The sequence below is a fragment of the Tachypleus tridentatus genome, chromosome 10 (assembly GCF_004210375.1).
Source record: "Tachypleus tridentatus isolate NWPU-2018 chromosome 10, ASM421037v1, whole genome shotgun sequence".
Lineage (NCBI taxonomy): Eukaryota > Metazoa > Arthropoda > Merostomata > Xiphosura > Limulidae > Tachypleus > Tachypleus tridentatus.
The window spans coordinates 174,009,071-174,032,143 of NC_134834.1; the positions used below are offsets into that span (position 1 = coordinate 174,009,071).

At 31.1% G+C, this 23,073-nt stretch overlaps 1 protein-coding gene across 1 annotated transcript in view; it reads right to left on the reverse strand.

The window, feature by feature from the left end:
- The window catches only part of LOC143230950 (uncharacterized), a gene marked incomplete at its 5' end in the record, with an annotated part of 64,980 nt that overhangs the window by 16,162 nt on the left and 25,745 nt on the right, over positions 1 to 23,073 (reverse strand). The window contains 10 exons of the mRNA XM_076465303.1: positions 3,602 to 3,665; positions 3,898 to 4,045; positions 4,537 to 4,639; positions 7,871 to 7,974; positions 8,378 to 8,504; positions 15,768 to 15,817; positions 18,243 to 18,299; positions 20,722 to 20,845; positions 21,528 to 21,600; positions 22,481 to 22,654. Coding sequence (XP_076321418.1) covers positions 3,602 to 3,665; positions 3,898 to 4,045; positions 4,537 to 4,639; positions 7,871 to 7,974; positions 8,378 to 8,504; positions 15,768 to 15,817; positions 18,243 to 18,299; positions 20,722 to 20,845; positions 21,528 to 21,600; positions 22,481 to 22,654 — 1,024 coding nt within the window. The remainder of the gene's footprint in view (positions 1 to 3,601; positions 3,666 to 3,897; positions 4,046 to 4,536; positions 4,640 to 7,870; positions 7,975 to 8,377; positions 8,505 to 15,767; positions 15,818 to 18,242; positions 18,300 to 20,721; positions 20,846 to 21,527; positions 21,601 to 22,480; positions 22,655 to 23,073) is intronic.

Below are 23,073 nucleotides of genomic sequence, written 5' to 3' on the forward strand. Positions count from 1 at the left end.
ATACATGAATATTTAGGTTTATACCCTGCAGGATAGTTTAGAAAAAAAATATTGTTTTAAAAACTATTAATTTACTGGTAATAAGATCAATTATATTCTTGTAACCTTATTCTTTCCTGAGATAGGTTTCTAAAAATTGGTTAGTGAAAATAATAATAAGTCCAGTTTACAAAACAGTAACAAATTAGTTTATTTCTACTTTAACATATTGTAACATGTTTACTCATGTTTTGTGTATAGTGTCAAAGAAGTTGGACACATTTTATTTTGGTGTGAATAGCTATTATTTTTTTATTTTTGGTACAATATCCACATTTTTATAAATGGCTTCTCGCAGAAAACGTAATGTGTTGAGTGAAAATGTGATAAGTACTGAACTATTTGGTGATAATTTGTCAGATCTTGCAAGCGAAGGTGAATATTCTGATGTGGATGTGTTTGTGGATCATTCTGACAGTGACCCTAGCTACAGTGATACTGTTACATCAACAAAAGTACAGAAAATTGTTGTGCTTTCAACTGATTCTGAGTCAGAGAGTGGCGATGATTCTACAAATATTCCTGTTAGTAGTTTGTTCTTCTGTTGCAATAATGATAATTGGTCAGAAATAGGTATTCAACCAAACTTGGTAATGTTTGAAAAAAATCCAGAGGTCACTATAATTCCATCTGAACCAGAAAGTATTGCTGCCATGACAAGTCTAATGTTTGATGATGACTTCTTTGATGCATTTTGTCTGAAACTGTGTACCTACCATAATCAAACTTCAGAGAAACATAAAATGTTATCTGAAGGGCTTTGGTAGTTCGAAGTTACACCTGAAAACAGAGGAAATTCCTAAGTCTTATTTTACCAATGGGACAGACAAGGAAATATTACTGGTCAACAGATTCTTTTTTGATTAGCTCAATATTTTTGCAGACAATGAGCTTAAACAGATTTGAACAAATTTGGCATTTCAATGATAATCTCGGCCTGGCATGGCCATGTGGTTAAGGCGCTCGACTCGTAATCCAAGGGTCGTGGGTTTGAATCCCCGTCACAACAAACATTCTCGCCCTTTCAGCCATTGGGACATTATAATGTGACAGTCAATCCCACTATTAATTGGTAAAAGAGTAGCCCAAGAGTTGGCAGTGGGTGGTGATGACTAGCTGTATTCTCTCTAGTCTTACACTGCTAAATTAGGGACGGCTAGCTCAGATAGCCCTCGAGTATCTTTACACAAAATTCAAAACAAATCAATATCTTAAACATGGGCTTAATTTAAAAAAAAAAAAAAAAAACCAGTACTGGATTATTTCTTCAATAAATTCAAGACACTATACAAACCAAAGCAACAGTTGTAATTGGATGAGGACATAATTTCATGGAGAAAACGTCCAAGATTCCATATATATAACCCTGCAAAAATTGTAAAATATGGCCTGCTGGTGAAAATGGTGTGTGAGAGTGATACAGGTTATATTTACAACTTGGAGAATTATACTGGTGAGGGGAAAAATTGGAGGAAAATATTCTTTCAGTTCTTGCTCCCAATCTTGGATTGTAGCACCACATATACCAGGACAATTATTAGAACGGTACTTATATTGCAAACCTATTCCTAGAACATAAAACAAGAGTATTTTTTAAAAAATCAGAGTAAACAGAGGGTTTTTGTCACCAAACTTGAAGGCTGAAGTTTCAACAACTTCAGAGAGAAAAGGTAAATCAGTTTTCTACATAAAGGTGATGTTCCTATTTTCATATAGAAAGACAAGAAAGAAGTGAGAGTGATTTTAACCATCCATAACTCATCTGTTTCTACAACAGGAGAGAAAAATAGAATAACTGGAAAAGAAGTAAAAAACCTATGTATGTTCTCTATCAGAATGCTCACATGAAAGTTGTTGATCATAAGTATCAGTACATCTTATACTACAACATTCTCAAAAACAACAACATATGTAAACATTTCCTTCTCTATGTGATAAGAGAATGGATTCCTGACAAACTAGAGAGGAACAAACCCAGTCTATTATCTGAAGGTACAAAGAGAGTCCCACATAAGGATCCCCCAGGAAGATTGTCTGGTCACATGAAACAGCATATTCCTATGTTCATTTCATCTACAGGAAAAAAAAAAAAAAAACAGAATTCTACCAGAGCCTGCAAAGTTTGTACTTTCAAGGTTTCTGCAGTTCCACTCCATATAGTAAAATGTTTTACAAGATACCACGCTTTAAAAATCTAGTAGGTGTTTTCATGTACATACTGTGTAAGTTTTAAAAAAATAATAAAATATACAGTTGAGTTTTGAACAAAATAAAATACATCCTACTACTTCAAACTCAATGTTTTAATAAATGACACACAAGTATGCTCTGCACAGAGCACAAACAAACTCATGACCAGTCTGCAATGTGCTAACATATTCTAAAATCTTCCTTCACTTTTATGATATGACTACCAACAACAAATTTCTTTCTAAAATTGTTGGAATGCAAGAAAGGAAAAAAGAACAGAAACTGGAGAGCATTTGGGATGGAAGAAAAATCAGGAATAAGTATTGCAGATTTTCCTTCCATGCTTTCCTGATTCTGATCTTTTTCTATTCCTAAATCCCAACAATTTTATAATAAAGGTTTTGCTTCTGCACTTTTTTGAGTTGAAGCCTTGGCTTTCAGTAAAGCTTCTAAGTGGAAGGCATCATTTTACCAACCTACTCAGTTTTATTCTATATGGAGCCATAATATAATCTATAGATGTTACTTTTTGAAGTAAGATAGGTCATTGTTAGGATACTTGTGATATGGTAAAGGAGTATACAGTAGATTATGTATTTCCATATAATGCACATAATGGCATGCTGATCAGAGACAGTGATTAGTAGTACTTTGTGCTGTTACCTAACCTAAAGTGAATAACTTGCTGCACTAGGTATTCATGAGATGTTTTTGTGTGCATGGTAGTCATAAAAGAAAAAAACAATTTTGTGTCCCATTTTCTAAACGTCAAGGAAAGTTATCCAAATTTTAGAAGAATTTTGTACTTGATTAGAGAAAAGCTTTTCATCTGTATTCTTTCAGCTGGATTTTGCTGATGTCCTGGCAAACACATTATTATACATAATGTATAGGCCTCCATTTGTAACCAAATACATTCCTATATAAGGATTGCTCTAGCACTACTTGATACTTTGTAGACCTAACTTTAGAAATAGTATTGAAATGGAATACCACACTAATTATATTATGATTAATTTAAAAATAACTTTACTGGTACAGTGATATAGTGACAGTTATTTAATGATAATTTAGTTTCAGGCAAAGCACCTTGATACTGTACTTTATTGCTTTTCATTTTTATTATTTAGTCATCTTTTGATGCTCCCTGAATTAACTAGATTCTTAATGCAAACTTTCGAATTCTCTAGGTCTTTTAGGCCTACTATAACGTCGTAAGCCTTCTAGCTATAATCTAAATTGAAACTTTTAAAAATATAGCTTGTAACAATATGTAAAAAAGTTACTGTAGAATTAAGAAATAATCATTTTTGTTTATAAGTAGGAACTTTAGTATTCTAAGAAGGTCATTAATTATTTAATAGTTACTAACCTATAATCGTAGCCATACTCAGGGTAGATCCCTATAGAAACTCCTAAGATTACACCAGGGATTCCTGTTGGTGGAAAAGATAAGAATAATGACACAATATTGAGAAATTACCTTTAAATTTATGTACTGAATTACTTTTATATAAGAATGATTACTTTTCTACTAGATTATGTTATGAATACTGTTCATATCATGATATGATATGTTAATTTGTGCACTGACATATAAAACTGATTGATATGAGCTGAGTGGGGTCATAGTAATTTCACATCAATAATAAGTATTATAAATCTTACCATAACCAATGGGTATATAACATTTTAGCTTTCCACCAACTGAACCATTAATAATAGCAGAGAACAGAGCATGAGCCTCAATAGCAAACCAAGAGGCAACAGCAATGTAGAAGAAGTGGATAAATCCAGAGAGTAGCCGACATGCCTCCTAACAATAAAAATATATACTAATTAATCAGAGTACTACTTAATATGTTTCATACAAATAATATGAATTGAACTACTGAATGTTAATGGTAAATTAACCCTGCATTAATGTAGTTACTTTCATGTAATTAAGTTATTCAAATTTGAAGCCATCATAAACATGCACTCTACTGTGTGACAAAACCAGTTGTTGAACATAATGACTTCTGGACAATCATTTACCTTTCTCTAATTCTTACCTCAAGTAACAAGAACATTCATTTATAAAGTACAAATTTTCAAAAATCACATAATTTTTTATAATGAAAATATAATATTTATACTTAGGCAAAACTACTTATTTATTTCACTTTCCTTTATGTATGTGTAAAAATATAACTTGTAACTTATTTACAAATTTGATTTGCTTGACATTTGAAAAAATATAACTATACTGTTGTTTTTCATCTAAAATTTTGGAAATCACAAGGAGATATGAAGCAAAGAACCTACCTCATCATCTCTCTTCCAATCACTAGCAAAGAATGATGCAAGAGCTCCAGTTGCCATTAGAGCTGTGTTTAGCCTGATCAGGTGGAATTGTTCTTGTAAACCTCTGTTGATAATACAAGATAAAATAACTACATTAAAACGAGACAATACGTGTGAACAAATCAATGCTACTCAAAATTGGAGTAGTAGTTGTAGAAATTATTGTATGTAGAGTGACAAACAGATTATGTTAAATATGAATTAGTTTCTATAATGGACAATTTTCTTCATACTCAGATAGACACATATCTAAATCTGCATTAAAAAAAAAAACGTTTTAAGGAAGTCATTCCGAAGAATAAGAACGTTTTTGTTATTTATAAACACATGTCCCTCCCCTTTAAAAATAACATTTAGACTTCACCACTAGATGGTTTTCTTTCTGGATAAAGGTACAGAGTTCTGGAAAGAATGACAAAAGGCATGTTTGTATTGCTATTACAACTGTTAATTTTGTGATAGTTTGTGGAGCTGAAAATTTTCAGAAATTAAAGAGTTTAAAAGAATCAATCTGGTTACTGCTAAATTGAAGCCAATTCATAATCAAAATTTAGCACTTTCACTTGTTCTTAAGTTATAATCCTGTTCCAAGTTTTGAAACAATTATGCCATAAGAATGTTTTAAAAACACTTAAGTGTAAAATAAAACAGTGTAATTACAAAAAAATTGTAAAATGTTCATATTCAGTCATAAAGTATCACTAATATATATAAGCTACAGAATGTTATTTTAGAATATTTTCAAATTCAGAATGTTTTTACAAGTTTAAATATTTTGATCATTTTAATTTAATACAGTTTATGAACAAAGGATTACTATAATCCAATAGTAGATACACTTAAGAGAACGTAGTTTAAACTGACTGCTTTGGTGGGAGACTTACACAAGTATAGAAGTTAAAAAGAGTTGGTTAAACGGGAAATTAGGAAATTGAAAACAATATATCAAAAAATGTTAAAATTAATTGTAAGGATTTCTTTAAATACATTAAAAGTGAGCAAAATGTTAGACACGAATAGAGTCTAGCTTTTATGTATAATATAAAATGTTCTTATCTGATGATTAGCAGATGGCTGGGTTCTTAAATTTTACTTTCTTTTCTGTTTTTAATTATGAAATTTAAGCAGTATTCTTCATCTCGAACTCTTGAAATGGAAACAGAATAATCACATTAATTCAGAATTAATGAAAATATAAAACTGGTAATTCAGATATTACAAACTCTCCTTGGTCAGATGATATTTCACTGAGGGTGTTGAAGGAGCTTACATATTGGATATGTGCGTCATTTCTTCTGTTTTTTTCTAACTCTTTGAATAGTGAGCAGGTGCCAGAAGATTGGAAGTTGGTTAGTATTACTTCTCTTTTAAGTGGAGCTGTGAAAAATTGTGCCAGTGTCTATAAGCTTATTAGTCTCAAATTAGTGGTAGGAAAATGTTTTCAAAGTGTAATAAAAGATACTTTGTAAAGTCATTTAACAAAGCTTTAGGTTTTGTTTGATTATTATACACCATGACTTACTAGGAAAAATTATTCCCACAAATCTTTTGACAGTCTTTGAAGAGGTTATTGTTTACATTGATGAGAACACAAGCGTGGATTTGGTGTATTTGGAATTTCAGAAAATATTTGACAAGGTGCTACAAAAGCTTATTAAAACATTATCTATATAGGTGAGGTGGGGAGCATATGTTAGCTCATTTGATAGATAATTAGTAGGATGGAAGAAAGCAGAGGGCTGTTATAAATGGAGTTCAATGATATTAGATTAATTTCACTGTAAGTGAAGTATCTCTGGGCTCATTGTAAGAATTGTTACTTTTTTACATCTATGACATAGGTGAAGGGTGTTGCTGACTGTGAGGAAGATGCTGCTGCTTCAGGAAATGAGTTGGATTATTTGGCAAGTTGGGCAAATAAATGGCAGAGAACTTTTAATTATAATAACTGCAGGAGGCGCACATATGGGATCATAATTTAAATTCTGTTGCTAATTAGATAAGAATCTTGGTGCTCTAGTTGATCAGTCTATTAAATTAGCCAAGTAATGTGTTGTTGCTAGTAGCAGAGCAAATAGAATTTTAAGTTGTATCTACAAAAATACTAAATACAAGTCAGATACTATAATTTCATTGTATACACTATTGGCTTGGTCACATTTGGAATGTTGTGTTCAGTGTTTGATGCTTTACCTTAGGAAGTTCAGTGAATTACTGAACAGAGTTCATAGAAAAGCTAATAGAACAATACATTGGTATACGAGTTGAAGAGTTTCTGATTGAGAAGTCTGAGGTTGTAAAGAGAACTGAGTGTTGACACATCCTCTTTGTGCGTAATGGTAAGAATAGGAGACAATATAAGTTCTGGTAAAGTAGGTGTCATCTTTGGCTGAGACAACTTTATGTTTCTGACAGCTGACTTTTTGAGTGGGTTGCCTTTAGAGTAGAGTTTAAGGGAAGGCTTTGAGAATTTTTTTATTTTAAAATTTAGTTAAGTGGATGGAATAGCTTAGACAGACCAAGAGGTTTCTTGCTGGACTTATATTATTACATTACATTCCAATGTAAAATGTAGAAATTACACTATCAAAGACTCAAGGGTTTTCAAATATGATACTATTGTCAAATAAATGGGATTTCCTACATGGAAAATAGGACCAATTAATTGAAACAAACTGATTTCCAGCAAGTTGAAAGCATTCTAACCTCCTTTTATGTGTCAAGATGTAGATTAGATTTTTTTATTATCTTAAAATAGGAATAAAAACCTTGAAAATATTGTCATGGAATACATATTTCAAAGGAAGTCAGAAGATTGAGTGGAGAAACAGCATAAAGAATTAACTGGGATAAGCTATGTTGGAAGCTAAAGTCAAGGATGAAGATGCATCCACAGTTCATGCCATGATATATCATCAATTTAAATTAACTTGACTAGAACTAATCACTGTAAACAATTAATGCAGTACACATAGATGGAGAAAAATGATAGAATTTGTGTGTTACAGATGTCTCTTTTAAACAATAGTTATTAAATTATACCCTGAAACGTAAACATATTTTTACTTCAAAAAGAAATGCTATAATTCAGTTGCAGCTTATGTGAGTTAAACAATTAAAAAAACATTGATTACTGTTAGTATCTTACAAACAAAAATACTGATCAATCAGGATTCTAGAAGAAATTTTGTTATAACAAATATATGGATAACTGCTGATAAAATGCTTAATCTCAAGTAATGGTATATTTATTAATAATATTAATATTGATATACTGATTTGTAAGAATACTTACCTTCGAAATAAAATAGTGAATATATAAACAACAAGGAGAATTCCTGAGATACCATAGAGCACCCATTTAAGAAATTTAACCCACTCTGGGTCAGGTGGTATTGACTAAAATGAAAGAAGATAGAAAATGACATATAAAAAAGGATTCTGTTACAAAAAGGCATTTTTAAAATTTCCAAATCAGTTTTAATTAAATCTTTTATGACAGAATTTGTCAATGGTCTAAACATAAGCATAAATCTTCTTCTAAACTTACCTATACATATTTTTTCTATAGATCTGTGTGTAAGTATATATTATGTAGCATGAAATTCACATTTATGTATAAAATTTAAAGAACTAATGTTATATATAATGATGAATTGGTGAATGTAACATATTAAAACTTACTGTAAAACAATTTTCAGTTGTAACAAAAACAAGCTGAATTTTTATAGCAAAAAATATAATATTTCATGAATTTATTTTTCCCAAGATTATACAGATAAAACAATATATTCTAACTTACAAATGGTTTGTGGAGTTTTGCCATGACAGCATACTGACCCTGCCTGGTACAATGGCACTCAGTGGACTCAGCTGTGCTGTTGACTGTAAAACAGCCTTCATAAGTCCAACCTCCTTTGCTTGACTGTCTGTAAACATGCAAAAATCACTGGTGAAAAACATCCATTCTACAATATAATGAGATAAATATTAATATAGGTTATCATAAATGCTCATATTACATTAAGTCATTCCTTAATGAACTACTCAAACATACAATAAGCTTCATAAGTCAGTCCTTAGTAGATTATTCAAACATGTAATAAGTTTCATAACTAAGTTAGTCCTTAATAAATTATTCAAACATACAATACTCTTCATAATGTTGGAGTCATTCTGCAGTTAATTTCTAAAAACCTGTTTTCAAGGAGACAAAAAAACATCATCTTGTTAAAGAGAAGAACTGCAGTTGGTGTACTTTACTTGAACTTTCATTATCTGAACATTTTGCGTTTATCTCTTGTTTAGTAAGACTAAAAAATCTTCAGCATGGAGTAGGGTATTATTCTTGCCAGTTTCTCAAAGGTTTTAGAAAAAAAACATTTGTCAGCTTCCCTATCACTTATTAAGAACATCTCGAGCTATTTTTAAGTCATTGTTACATTACAAAGAATAATATAAAAACAAGTGAGAAGATATTTATGTAATAGGAATAATTATGTGAGAAAACTAATATTTGCTTTGGGCATCCATTTAAAAAAAAAAAAAACTTAATATAGTATCTGTAATATACTTTATTATTCTAAAAAAAGTATGGAAAATTTTCATTATTTAAAAGAAAATCGAAAATGTGTAACATCTCCAAGTAGTTGCACAACAGCTGTCTCTCATTGTATAATCTGGTTTGTCTTAATCTAATGTCCAGCAAATTGCAACATACTTACATGATAAAACATATTTCTAAGCAGTCACTGATAAAAAAAATTATATTTAAATTATGCAGCAGTATTCTTAACATATTTGTACTCTTGAAGACATTGTACAGTACTGAAAAATGTTAGAACAAAGTCAAAAACTACATTTCAGAATACTTTTAAAGAACAATGGTGAAACATCAAAATGTTTCATATTTAATACAACAGAAATTCAGTGAAAATGCTTGAGTTCATCAAATAGTTAATATTTTGTGTGTCCTCCTTTTGCTTTAATAACTTTAGGCAATATTTCGTTGCATTGTTGCAATACATTTAATCAAAGTGCCATTTGGGATTTTACTCCAAACGTCTTTAATATATTACTGTTAAAGTTTCTATGGAAGTAAATTTTGATTTGTCAAATTATTGATATATTAAATTTCAGATCTGCTCAAATGAGTTTTGATTAGGGCTGTGTGAAGGCCATTAAATCATTTGAATGACTCAGCAACTTCTTTATAAGCTACGTAAATTCTGTATTGGACTATGCAAACCACTGAGTAAACCATGAAGGATTGGTATCTGATAGCACTTAAACTGGTACAATTACGACAGAGAGTGTTCGTACCCTGCGTCCCGAGTGGTTTTCTTGCTCATAACTTAAAAAAGTATCACGATTAGGCTAATAGAAGTAAAAGATATTATAAATATTATACCAACACATATCTACATAAATTGTATAGCCAAAAATAGAAGGAGCAGATAGTTTTCCTACGGTTCAGAACGTGTGAAAAAATTGATATTCCCGTAAAAATTTTGTTTAGTTTGGCGAATAAACTACATTATAACATTCCAGAACTAGACACTGGGTTCATAATTATTGGAATTTAGCCAGCAAAAAATGTACTTCTGGCAATTTAGCACCGTCTCCGTCATCATCTGCTTGGTCATCATGGCGAACAGGAAACAACTGTACAGTGATTTAAAAAAATGAATTATTGTAAAATACAAGTCTCGTGTGTCTCTTTCCGGTATTACTACACAACTTAATGTGCCGAAATCTAATTTTCAAAGCATAATTATCAAGTTTAAACTTACAGGATCAACTGCTAACCTCCCTCGTTCCAGATACCCCACCAGAATTTCAAGAGAGAATCAAGAGGAAAGTTCTCAGAGAAGTTAGTAGGAACCCTCGTTTAACACGTAATAACATACAGAAACTGATAAAGGAAACAGGTTGAAGTAAGCACCTCTACAGTTACGAACATGCTAAGTTCTTCTGGGTTCAAAGCATGCTGTCTCGTAGAGCTCCATATTTAAAGCCTGTTCATTTAAAAAAACAATTGAGGTATGCAAGAAAGCATGTAGATAAACCCTTTACCTATTGAAAGAGTATTCTTTGGTCAGACGAGACTAAAATCGAGCTTTTCGGCCACAATGATATTCGCTATATTTTCTGTAAGAATTGGGAATGAAATCTTCCAAAGAACACCGTCCCTAAAGTTAAACATGGAGGAGGCTCGATCATGTTATGGGGTTCCTTCAGCTCTTCTGGTGTAGGCAGCCTTCACCGCGTCAACGGAATCGTGAAAAAAGAATGATGCTCGGAACTTATGGCTTGGGCGTCGTTGGATCTTCCAGCACGACAATGATCCCGAGCACACATCGAAATATGTGCAATTCTGGTTGCATAGTAACCATATAAGCGTTCTGGAGTGGCCATCGCAGTCACCCGATCTCAACCCAATTGAAAATGTTTGGTATGAGTTGAAGACCAGGGTTGATCAGCATCATCTGAAATACTTGCAAAAGTTGGAGCCCTTCTCTAAAGAAGAATGGAAGAAAATACCAGTCGAGTACTGTCAAACGATCATGGAGGACTATGAGGAGAGATTGCACCAAGTAATTCACCTGAAAGACTACACAACTGACAATTAAAGTAGACACATGAACACTTTCTGCCCCTCCTATGTTTGGTTATTTGTTTATAACAAGTTTATTTGTCGTTCAATTTACATAAAAATTTATGTAGATGTGTGTTAGTATGATATTTATAATATACTATACTTTCATTATTCTAATCGTGATACTTTTTAAGTTATGAGGAAAACACTACTCACGACGCAGGGGTACGAACACTTTCTGTCGTAACTGTACATTATTCCATCTATTTTGGAAATTTCTCCTGTCACTTCAGCAGCAAAATACCCCCACACCATCACACTGCTTCCCCCATGGTTCAAGGCATGTGCTATACATTGAAGTAAGTGTCTTTCACCTTTCTTCTGTCAACCTATGCTTTGAACCAAATATTTCAACCTTGCACTCATCTGTCTAAAACAACTTTTTACAATCATCAACAGTTCAGCTTTTATACTTTTTTGGCACATTTTGGTCTCTTGACAATATTTGGAGATTGAAGTAAAGGTTTTTAACTGCTACACAACCAAATGTTCCATTCTTTTTGAGTCATCTTGATACTGTAGATCTGCACAAATTTCTGTTCTTTGGTACATGGTCATTTATCTCATACTTGAGATCAGTGAAAATCTTCTTTTTTTTTCCAAAGGGTGCATAAACAAAGATACTAAACATGAGTATTGTTGAGTTTAGGTGTTCTGTCTCTACTGTTCCTATTTTCAAATTCACCTGTTTTGGTCTCATGATCGAGGGTGTACTTGACAGTGTTTAAGGAGCATTTCAAGTCTACAGCAATTTGACAGAAAGTCTAACCAGCATTACATACAGCTTTGTATGTGAATCCTAATACTTTTTTTTAATACTTTAGCCTTCAACCCCCAGTCAGGTTTCACAACAGGGGGATCAAGGAGCTACAGTCCTGGGGCCCAGGCTCAATTAGGGGGCCCACGGAAATATGGGATAAAGCATAATGTATTCTCATTTTTATAGTATACTTAAGGAAAAATCTCAGTACTGCATAAAATCGCTTTTATCTCAGAAAATAACATTTTATCTAAAATTGTAAATTTGTAAATTCTCAACACATTTGGCATCTGCCCACCAGAAAAATTCTTCATACACCCATGAATTTATGAAGACTTCAAAAATGGGCCCAGTGACATAATTGTCCCTGGGGCCTGACATGCCTCTTGACGCCCTTGCCCCCAGTGGCTCAGTTGTATGTATACGGACTTAAAATGCTAGAGAGCGGGTTTCAGTACTTTTGGTAGGCATAGCACAGATAGCCAGTTGTGTAGCTTTGTGCTTAATTTCAAAAACCAAACAAGTATTCAAATTGATTGGGCTTTAATGAATTAAGAGATTTTATTTTTTCGCTATGAATTCAATTTATGTCTATAAAAAAAGGACAAGTAATTTATCCCACCTCCAAAATTTCAAAAATTTATACTTAGTATACACCTTGTAGCTTGAAATACAGATATTTTTCAAATCCTAGGAATTATTTCTTTAATATTGTTAAGTTTATGTAGCTCACAAATTTTGAAAACTTATGTAAATGCACAGATTAAAAGAAAAGGAAACAGTGGATTAGATTTGGGGCCTTATTATGCATAGAAAGTAGGCTATCTGTACGAAACAGTCTATTAATATGGAATAATATTTTTAATGAAAAGTGAAGTAGAATCAAATGTAGAAAATGAAAAAAATTGGCTAAATATGATAGAATAATGTCATATAGTAAATTATTTAAAATTAATAATGTCAAAGTAAAAAGTTAAAAACAAAATGAATATGGGCAGTTACCATCATCTATGACACTGTCTAACATCAAACCTGAGAAAAAACATTTCTAAGTTGATGCTGCCATGCATGAGAGTTTTAGTGGCTGTGTAAAAGTAAAATACAGGCAATTGAGACTTAAGTAGTATAACACTGCAGATCAGACTGTAGAAGAAAACTAGGAGTTATGAAACTGTGGCCAGGTTTAGTCTAGACAAGAACTTCCACATGATTCTTACAGAACCTAGACAACCAAATAATAACAGCTTTATCTGTAAAAGCTTGTTAGGGAGTTTTTCACTCCAAACTGAATGGCAACTGGTATAAAGTAGTACCATGATGACAAGTTTGTAGACCACATAAGGGACAGACTGGGCCATGACAGTATCCAAGCAGACCAATTTAGCTGTGGTGTCAGCAGACTCATTCACATGGATACTGATATAGCCAGTATTCCAGAAAAGCGGAATAGATATAGATGATGAAGAGAAGTGGATCAGTCATTTCTCAACATCCAAAATAACTGGGTGAGAACTCACATTAAGTGATTACAGGGTTATTCAAAGCACTAAAACAGCCAGTACAAATAGTACAGTTATGGTACTGCTTAGCTACTGTATGATCCAAGGAAAGTGAAACTGCATGTATCTCGGTAGTGAAAACAGGACCTGCATAAAAGATCCTGTGAGAACCACTGAATTATAGCAAATTATGACAGAGCCTACAACGTCATCAGTTTTCAAACCATCCATAAAAACAGAAGCAGTAAAATGATTTGAAAGATTTTCAGTAAAGAGAAGACAGTACTTCCAATTGCAAGTAACTAACTTCTTAAAATAACTCAAAAGTAATGCCAAAAGTGGGGATGGTAATAATATATGGTGGGATGGACTGAACATTGAATTCAGCAGCGTCATCTAACAACAGGCCTAATTTAGCTAACCCTTTCTGGATATGGAAGCTGAATGTAGGAATGGCAGACTGTCTATTTCCAAAGTGCACAATTTATTGAGATATGAAGCTACAATGCCATGTGGGATACTGTAATATAAGAATCAGAACATTGCAGCATATTGCAAAGAAAGTAAAATGAAGGTTCATAAAACTCAATATTCAAACTCTGAACCAGTGCAGAAAGCTTCTGTGCAGAACCAAAAATTCGTAATGATGTATAGGGTCCAACATCTTCAAGGCTGAACCATAGATCCATTATCTAACTTTGATGAAGTTAGGGCATGAGAGATTTTCAGTATGGAACATTTGTTTGCTTCCTAAGAATAAGAGGAAAAAACACAGAAGATTTCCAGTGCCTTTGTATACTAGACACAAAGCTGCTAAATTTGTGGAACAAAATTCAGTTTACATTTGAAGATGATTATTAAGAACTTTGTCCCAGCCACCAAGATAAGAATGGAACCACCCATCTAAAGCTGTAGATCAGGGTGCATTTTACATTGGTGGCAAAAATGCAAACAAGTGGTTTTAAATGACAAAAAGGTGAAATCATTTGATGTGACCCATCACAAGTGAATGGGTCACATCATATGCTGCCAGTCAATAAACCTTACAATAAACAAATAATTGGAAATCTGTAAGTCATCATCATAGAGGCTGTTTGCAATGATAGGAGGAAGTTGTTCAGTGATGGCCTTAATTTTAATATTGAAAATTGTGACACTCATGAAAGAACCTTATGGGGCTCTAAGTTCCTGTTAGAAGGACTGAAATAATATTGAACTCACTCAAACTTGAAAAAAATTGCATCATTTAAAAAGCTACAAATAAAAAGGGATAAATACTTACAGTGGGTGAGAGGAGGTTGTTTGATCAAATAAACCAACCTTTATGAGCATTAAACATCTTCCCCCAAACCTCACAGAGAGAGTTAGTCAAAGTCATAGGGCAATAATTAGAAGGAATCTTTGGATCCTTTTCATTATAAAAATCCTCCTCCTGTAAAATCCCTCCTAAACAAACATAATAAAAGCAAGAGAGACAGGAGAGAGATGGCACAGCACCTCTTAATGAATATCGTTATGGCAAACTAATGTGCTGCTAGATCAATGTAGAGCAAAAGGGAGAAATGGGCCTGAGGTACAAATAGTAGTACGATGAACATTCAAAGGAGAAGGATACTCAGTGGGCTCATATAGAACCTATAGTGTGGAATAATTATCACATTTGGCTTTGTACATGTATAGAAAGAGAATTCACCAAGAACTAGTGCTTTTAATTTACATAATATTTAACTTGTAATGTTTGTAATGCATGAAATTTCTTACACAAAAATAATTTTAGTGTCACAATTTGTTATACTTCAAGCGTTTTCAATAAGTTTCCTTATAATTAATCACTAGTTAAAATGTAATTCATTTATTTATGATCATGAAGATATGTTTTGTAAATTTAGAAAATTATTAACTTTGAAGAAAAGTATTGGAAAAGAAAAATTACCTCAAACATGCAATTATAAAGATTAAGACATAAAAGATAAAACCTATATGAATAACTCTACTGTATTGAAATGCAAAAATCTTTCATAATATAGAATATAGTTTATGTAAATAGTCAAATTTAAAAATAAATATTATTTTAAATATGGACATTAAATTACATAACATTTAAGTTTTAAATTATTTTAAAATATTAATATCTTCTTCAGTTTAATTTTCTTAGATAGATGAATCATGAAGCAAAAAACACAAAACATCAATGTATTTTTACTTTTTCAGAGAGCCTACTGAAACATCTTTTGCATCATGTTTACTTATTACAAATTTTAAAATGACTACTTACCCTGGAATCTCTAAATGCTCATCCCATCTCACACAGTATCTCTTTTGTATCTGGGAAAAAATATTAAATGTTTCATTTGTAATGAGTTTTTATAAATACATTTAATAGCTTTGTTATAATTTGCACTTTTATAAAAATGACCATTTCTACAAGTACTAAATCATTACAGAAATTTCCTTGACAATCCTTAATTCAAAAAAAATATTTTTTTTGTAAAACTTAAAGCAATGACAAATTCTTTCATGCAACAAGTATACCAATTTTCTCTATATGTTAAATATGTTATATTCATCAATGCTCATTTTGTGATATTTATTAAACAAATATACAGAGATGTTGCAACTGGAGGTGCCACAGTACCCTGACCTTTATGTATTTGTTTTATATAGCACATGTGAACTACATACTTACATTACACATCTGGGGGACATACCCCCATAACCTTCTCTAATGTGCTGCTTTTAGTATCAGCATCATCCTATAGTTGTACTCTCACATTGTACACTCTGCATGTCTACCCATGCATCCCACCTTTGGTGCCCCTATATACACACACACATATATTCATTTAATAAGTGAGTTGACCTGTGTAAACTGTAATATGTTGTTTGCTTGTTATGAAGTGCAAAACTGCTCCCCAGTAGCACATCTGCAGACTCCCACTGCTAGAAACCAGGTTTCAATACTCATGGTGGCCAGAGCACAGATAGTCCATTGTGTAGCTTTGTGCTTAGTTCCAAACAAACAAATAAGTACAAAGCTACACAATAGGGTACCTGTACTGTGTCTACTATCAGTATATAAACATGGTTTTCAGCAGTGTGGGTATGAATACATGTGGCCAAGCTAATGGAGTCATTAAAATTAATTGTTGAACCAAAGCAAAGATAAATTTTAAGTATGAAAGTCACTACAGTAAGTCAATAAGTAGATATTGAGTAAAGAGTAAGTTTAGTGTCAGTGTTATTTATAAGTATTAGAAGTAAGATTTATTACTCTATTTTGTTAAAGTAAACCAAAACAAATGATATGTAAGGATATCCTGTTACTAGTCTTAGCTTTGTATTTATAAGTTAGGCATAGTATTATTAATAACCATTAGTCTCAGAAATTTTGCTATAACATTGTGAACAAAAGACTACAAGTTCTGTCAATGTGAGTGTACTCTGTAAAAACGTGATAGGAAAATGAAACTAATTTGTTATTATTACATCAACAAAAATTGATATCATTTTTACCAAGAATTCCAAAAGAACTCAGTGAGCTTACCTACATGATGAATCTTTTATTTTAGTCACGCTTTGTTTTTGACATTGTGTTCTTTGTTTGAGTTCGACTGATATGCTAAATTACCTATGTTACTTAATAGTTCAGTGTTTAGATATAACTCATATTATTAATATATGAGAACACAACAGGTGGTTTGTAAACTTAAGTTTTTACTTCCAATGCTGAAAGTGACAGTTGTGTCAAAACCTCAATACAATGCAAAATTTCATCATATAACCACACTTGTAACAGATGAGAACCCATAAACACATACGTCAGTGGTAAAAACATCCACATCTCAATAACACTCAACATAATCAAGAAATGTGCACACCCGGAAAACGAGCCACAAACTACATGTACTGCCTCCATAATTCAATGAAATATCCATTCAATCAAGAAGGTGAAACAGGTATTAGTGCTATGCTGTGCAAACAGAGGCATAGTTAGGGTTTACAGCACCCGGGGACAAAGTCAGTTTTCGCACCCCCTCGTGACAAAATGTAAGCCATAATTCCTAATTATGTAACATCAATTTGGCATCCCCCATCCCCAATGCTGTGCCCAGGGACAGATGTACCCCCTTGCTCCCCCTAGTTATGCCACTGTGTACGAAAACATATCCCTAGGCACTGCAGCCAGTGATTTTACTGATATGTGAGATGTATAATTAGGCTACTAAATTGGCACTGATAAACGTTTATACAGTTGAGTTGTGTGCTTTAAAAAATGACAGCATTATGACAGAGCATTTTGCAGTGGAAACTATGTTTTAGTGCTTTTGAAAGATGCACTATCAGATACAGCACAGGTGGACGTGATGATCTGGGTTCTAATGATGTGGTGAGGCTCCAAAAATATATCAGTGTAATGTACTCAATCACTGTAAGTATATTTAACATAAATAATATTTTCCCTTAACAATATTATAATTTTTTATTTTCTAAACATACAAACTACAGCTTTTACATTTTTTAATAGATCACCATCACAGGTTGGTCACTGTATTTTTTCATGTAATATATTTCTTAGAGCTTATAAAAGAATAAAATTAGTTAATTGCCACAACTTGTAACATAAAGTTATCTAGATAGATATATACATTATTAAAATGAGAAGAATATCTCAAGGTACCTATGATATTTTCATTGTTTCAACCAAGTAGTCAATTAATATCACAAATTTAAAAACATTTTTCATTATTACCTCTCCATTTGTCATGAGATATGTATCAGCCAACAGTTTTCTTCCTGTACTAGGCCTCTGTTTAAGAGTCGATAAACAAAGAATATATACCAAATAAACAAAAGATCATTAGAAAGTACACTTATCTTCTACATATCTCTCAATAATATGCTTTAATACTTTCACTAGAATATTAAAAATGACAGTTTGTTTTTGTTATTGTTAATGAAGTTTTAATTCTCATTAAAAAAATATGAAAATTGTGAAATTGAAAATTATTTAAACTAAAGACATCAATTATGAGTGTTTGAAGTGAGGGAAAAAGAGAAAGTGGGGTTGTTTGTGATACTCTTGAATCTGAAAAAAAAAAAGAACCTAAATGATTTGTGTATAATTTTAGATTATGCCAACATGTATCAACCTAATATAATCGCTCTGAATTTTTATAGTTTATTAATTAGATTTATAATTGTTGTAATCACACACTTTTATTACTAAAATGGAAGAACAAAACAATTACTCAACATGTATGTTATTGTTCCCTCATCTTGACTTAAAAATTTCAAGTGGCAGACCAACAAATAACAGTAAAACGTTAAGTTTTACTAAAAACATTTGGTATTTGTTTCAGAGGTTTTAGGGTTATACAAAAAGAAAAATCGGGCAACTTTGATATGAAGATGTATATTTTTAATATTAACACAAAAATCACTTTGTACTTTGACTCCAAATATTTAAAGACAATTTTTTAATAAAAATACTTATGTAAAAAATCTAACTATCTGTGTACAAAAGACTTGTATCATTTACTGAAACCATAACAAAATGTGTTAAGACACACATGTGATATTTAAAGTTATAGTATGGAAACTCTGATGGTCACTTTATGGTTATGAACTTGGTCACACTGTCCAAATCTCTAGTGAGAGGGTTCATTTGCTCCATATATTTTGTCAAATTTTTGCCTCACTAAGAAATATATTGTTTTTCATCCAAGTACCTTGCTGCAATAACTATTCATTGTATCATTTAGTAAACCTTTTAAGAAACTTACAGTCATGTCTAATTTTCATATAATTAGCAAATTAGGTTGTTTATGCAAAATGGTAGTGAAAAGAATTTGTATGACTCTGTGTGTTGCATTTTGTTTCATTGCTGCGTTATGTCACACCTTACTATCTATGATGGTATGAAAGGAAGAAAAAAGAAGGTATACAATATCTGACATAGCCCTAGGTAACTGCAAAACTCTACTAAAAGGCAGAGGGATTGTTTCAGTCTAAGTTCTCCTGAAAAGAAGTTAGGTGTCCTCATCCCACCCCACTTTAAACACTGATGATAGCAGAACTGAACAAAATCACTTCTAAAATTTTAATGAATTATCTGTTTTTAACTGATAGTATGAAACTATTGTACATCAATGTCTGTTATAATATTATACTTTTTCAGATCCACAAACAATAGATAAATACACTTTTGGCCAATATTATGAAGCACAAACTCTAAAAATATAGAGAAATCAATTATACTTGTTATAATAAAATATTATTATATTTCTAAGCACTAGGATAATGCTTTTATAAATCATTTGTTACAACAACAATTATTCTGAAAAAGGTTAATATATTGTGTTTGGAATAATATTATTTTACTCTCTTTTAGTTCCTGAAAAGCTCTGAGGGACTAGATACTGAACACGGTATTTAAAAATATAAAAGGTCTAATACTATTGTCTTATATGGCAAGTATAATTAATTATAATCATGCTTCACCAGTTTGTAAAAGTTGTTTACATTGTAACAAACACTGAAGATTATCATTTTAGTAAATGCAATATGATGAATCAGTTTGAATATTTTAAAGAAAGAACTGGAGAATCTATCACCAATAAAAGTAGAATTATTAAAAACAAAAAAATGATTTTTGAACAGTAAAAAGTAAGATAATTTTGAAACAGCAATGTTCCTATAGAAGTAAGTTGTTCACATGTTGCACCATAACATTAATAAAAAATTGTATTTCCTAAACAACTCAAAGGATAAATTCCCAAAGAACAATATAATCAAAATTATAGCAAAAAAGTAAAAGTTGTATGTTTACCATAATATGAAAGAATTTAAAACATAAGCAATTTGCATACTATTTACCATCCTATACACACGACACATAAGTAACATCCTGCTTAGAGCAATATTTTATTGTTATAAAAAAATCACAATGTTTAAAATGTTTTGGTTGAAACACACATGGCCCCAAACTAAGCTTGTGAATTCTAAAATCAAAATTTGAAACTCCTAATATATTTCTTTACATTACTCCATTAATAACTCCCTAAAAATACTCCTTATAAAATGTGGTATAACACTTAATGTTCATTAGTGAATAAATCTTTAAATTATACTTAATGTTTGATGAACATTTCCTTATCACTGTACCTAATTTGAATCACTCTAAAATATATTAATTATCAAATTTACTTTATGAAATGAAAAACAAAGACCTTATAGTTATGTTCCAGGTAGCATTTAATAGGTGATTTTTGTAAAACTATATCACTGTGTGGTGGGTCAACATTGAATGATAGTATTCGGCTATCAAGTAAAATCAGTGATGGATCAGCACCCCTAAAAGAGATTTTAAAACAGCAGCAGCAATTAATATGATGTTGAAAAGTATATAAAAATACAAATACAGACCAAAAAATATAAATTAGAAATGTTAAAACTTTTTTTTCTCATTATTCTATTACATTTCATGGTGATAAAATGAATGAGTTAGCAATTCATTTGTCATCTTATCAAAACGTTTTAAAACAGATTCATGGAAAAGATGTTGAATTGAGATAAATTTTATTAGTTATTGTTTGAGTTAATACATTTAGTTATTCCAGCTTAAACTGTATTATACAAATAAAACTGCTTAATTTTTTAAAATAGAACATATACCTCTGAATCTTCTGATATCACAATACAGCAAATGAAGAACATTATTGAGATAAGTGCATCACATATATTGTCATATTATATAATCACCCAATTTAATATCATCAAATCTCTATGATTCACTATAAATTGAAATACGAGCTGGAAGTAATAAAGGAATTTAATTATAACATAAGAATGGAGTTTGAGCTTCAGAAGTAATAAAAAGGTACATTTTAATAAAAACAACAACAAAAAAGAAACTAATGAACTGAAAAACAGCATTAAAATTCAAAAACTAGCTCAAAAATACAGGTGTTTGAATAGTTTAAAGTGAGGAATTAATGTAATTTGTATTAGTAATGAAACTATTCATATTACTTACGTTATCTTATTTGAAAGAGGAGCAATTTTATGATAGATGTTTTGCATTGTGAAGATTACATGAACTTCTTTACCTATGATAATGACAGAAAAACATTAGTACTTTTCTGTAAGTAAAAATTCAATAAAGTTGAAGTCAACTTTTAAACAACATAATTATCCTGCAAACTAGTTGAAACTAATCTTGAGTTTTTTAAACACATATTTACAATGCAAATAATTAGATCTAAGTTTAACAATACTTTTTATATGTTTTAAAGCATTAAAATATTCTAACTTCTGTAACAGAAAGCACTTAGCTAACAAATTAGTGTCATTCCAAACTCTTTGTATCAAAATCAATACACTTATCATCCTTTATTAAGTACAGAACTATACAATTAAGCCATTAAGTATATTTAGCGTCTAAAAACTATGGTTTTAAAGATACATTTTAATAATATTGCCTTGTCCCAAGTCAGCCTATCTTAAGAGTTTATAACCATTAATACAATGCAATCATATACTTGCTTAGCTTGACAATTTATTTATTATATTTGTTTCTTTTGAATTTGCAATGATATTGTATTTCATCATTTATGTTCATGCATGCTTTACAAAGTTTAGAGGGGAAATAACAATGTATATTTTAAAAGATAGAGTGTTTTCACAATCCTTCTATTCAGTATTTGTTAAGTTTCAATTTGGTTTTCAAAAATATTCTATTTACTGCATATTTTATAAGTTATACATATATAAAACACATTTGAAAAATGTTTGCTTCATAGAAGTAATTTATTTCTATCAAATTAAAAGTACAGTATTTAAGATATATATATACAGCCAATTATTTTTGTATATACAACGTATCATTTCACCATAATGAAACTTGTTTAATTTGTAAAAAAATATTTATAAAATAAAAAATGTATGTTGTGTAATTACATTGTGAATATAATACATATAAAAACTTACTCATATCTAAATCCCCAAATATATCAACAGGAAAACTTAGGTAATCTTCAGGACTATCCCATTTTTCCTTTACTTTATCCCAAGAATCACTAGATCCTGGGAATTTAAAATAATGCTCTGTTTCATCCACTAACTGCTTTAGTTGTTTGTAATTGGATTTTCGGGACTCTGTGACTGTAATTAATAGAAAAGAAAGTATATTCTCAAATGATATTTGAATATTTTGTAGAAAGGATTGACATGCCTCTTTAATCATTTCTGTAGCAAACTTTGTTCGATAATGCATGTACAGACAGCGTATTATTTGGCTTTTTTTTTTGCTGATTTTAAACATCGATGTAATATTATGTGTATTCTGTATATAATTAAAAACTGAAATGGCAGTTAGATTAACAATAGCTTGGAAACACTAATAGTTAAAGTTGCTTTTCCCATGCTTAAAATATAATTATTTTAATACCTAACACAAAACAAACAATAATTACAATGAACATTTAGGTAGTTGAGTATTTTGTAGACTGAGGAAAAATCAAAGATATTTTTTAAGCTTTCTTAATGCTAGTGGCATAGCTATGGAGGGGGGGAAAGGGGGT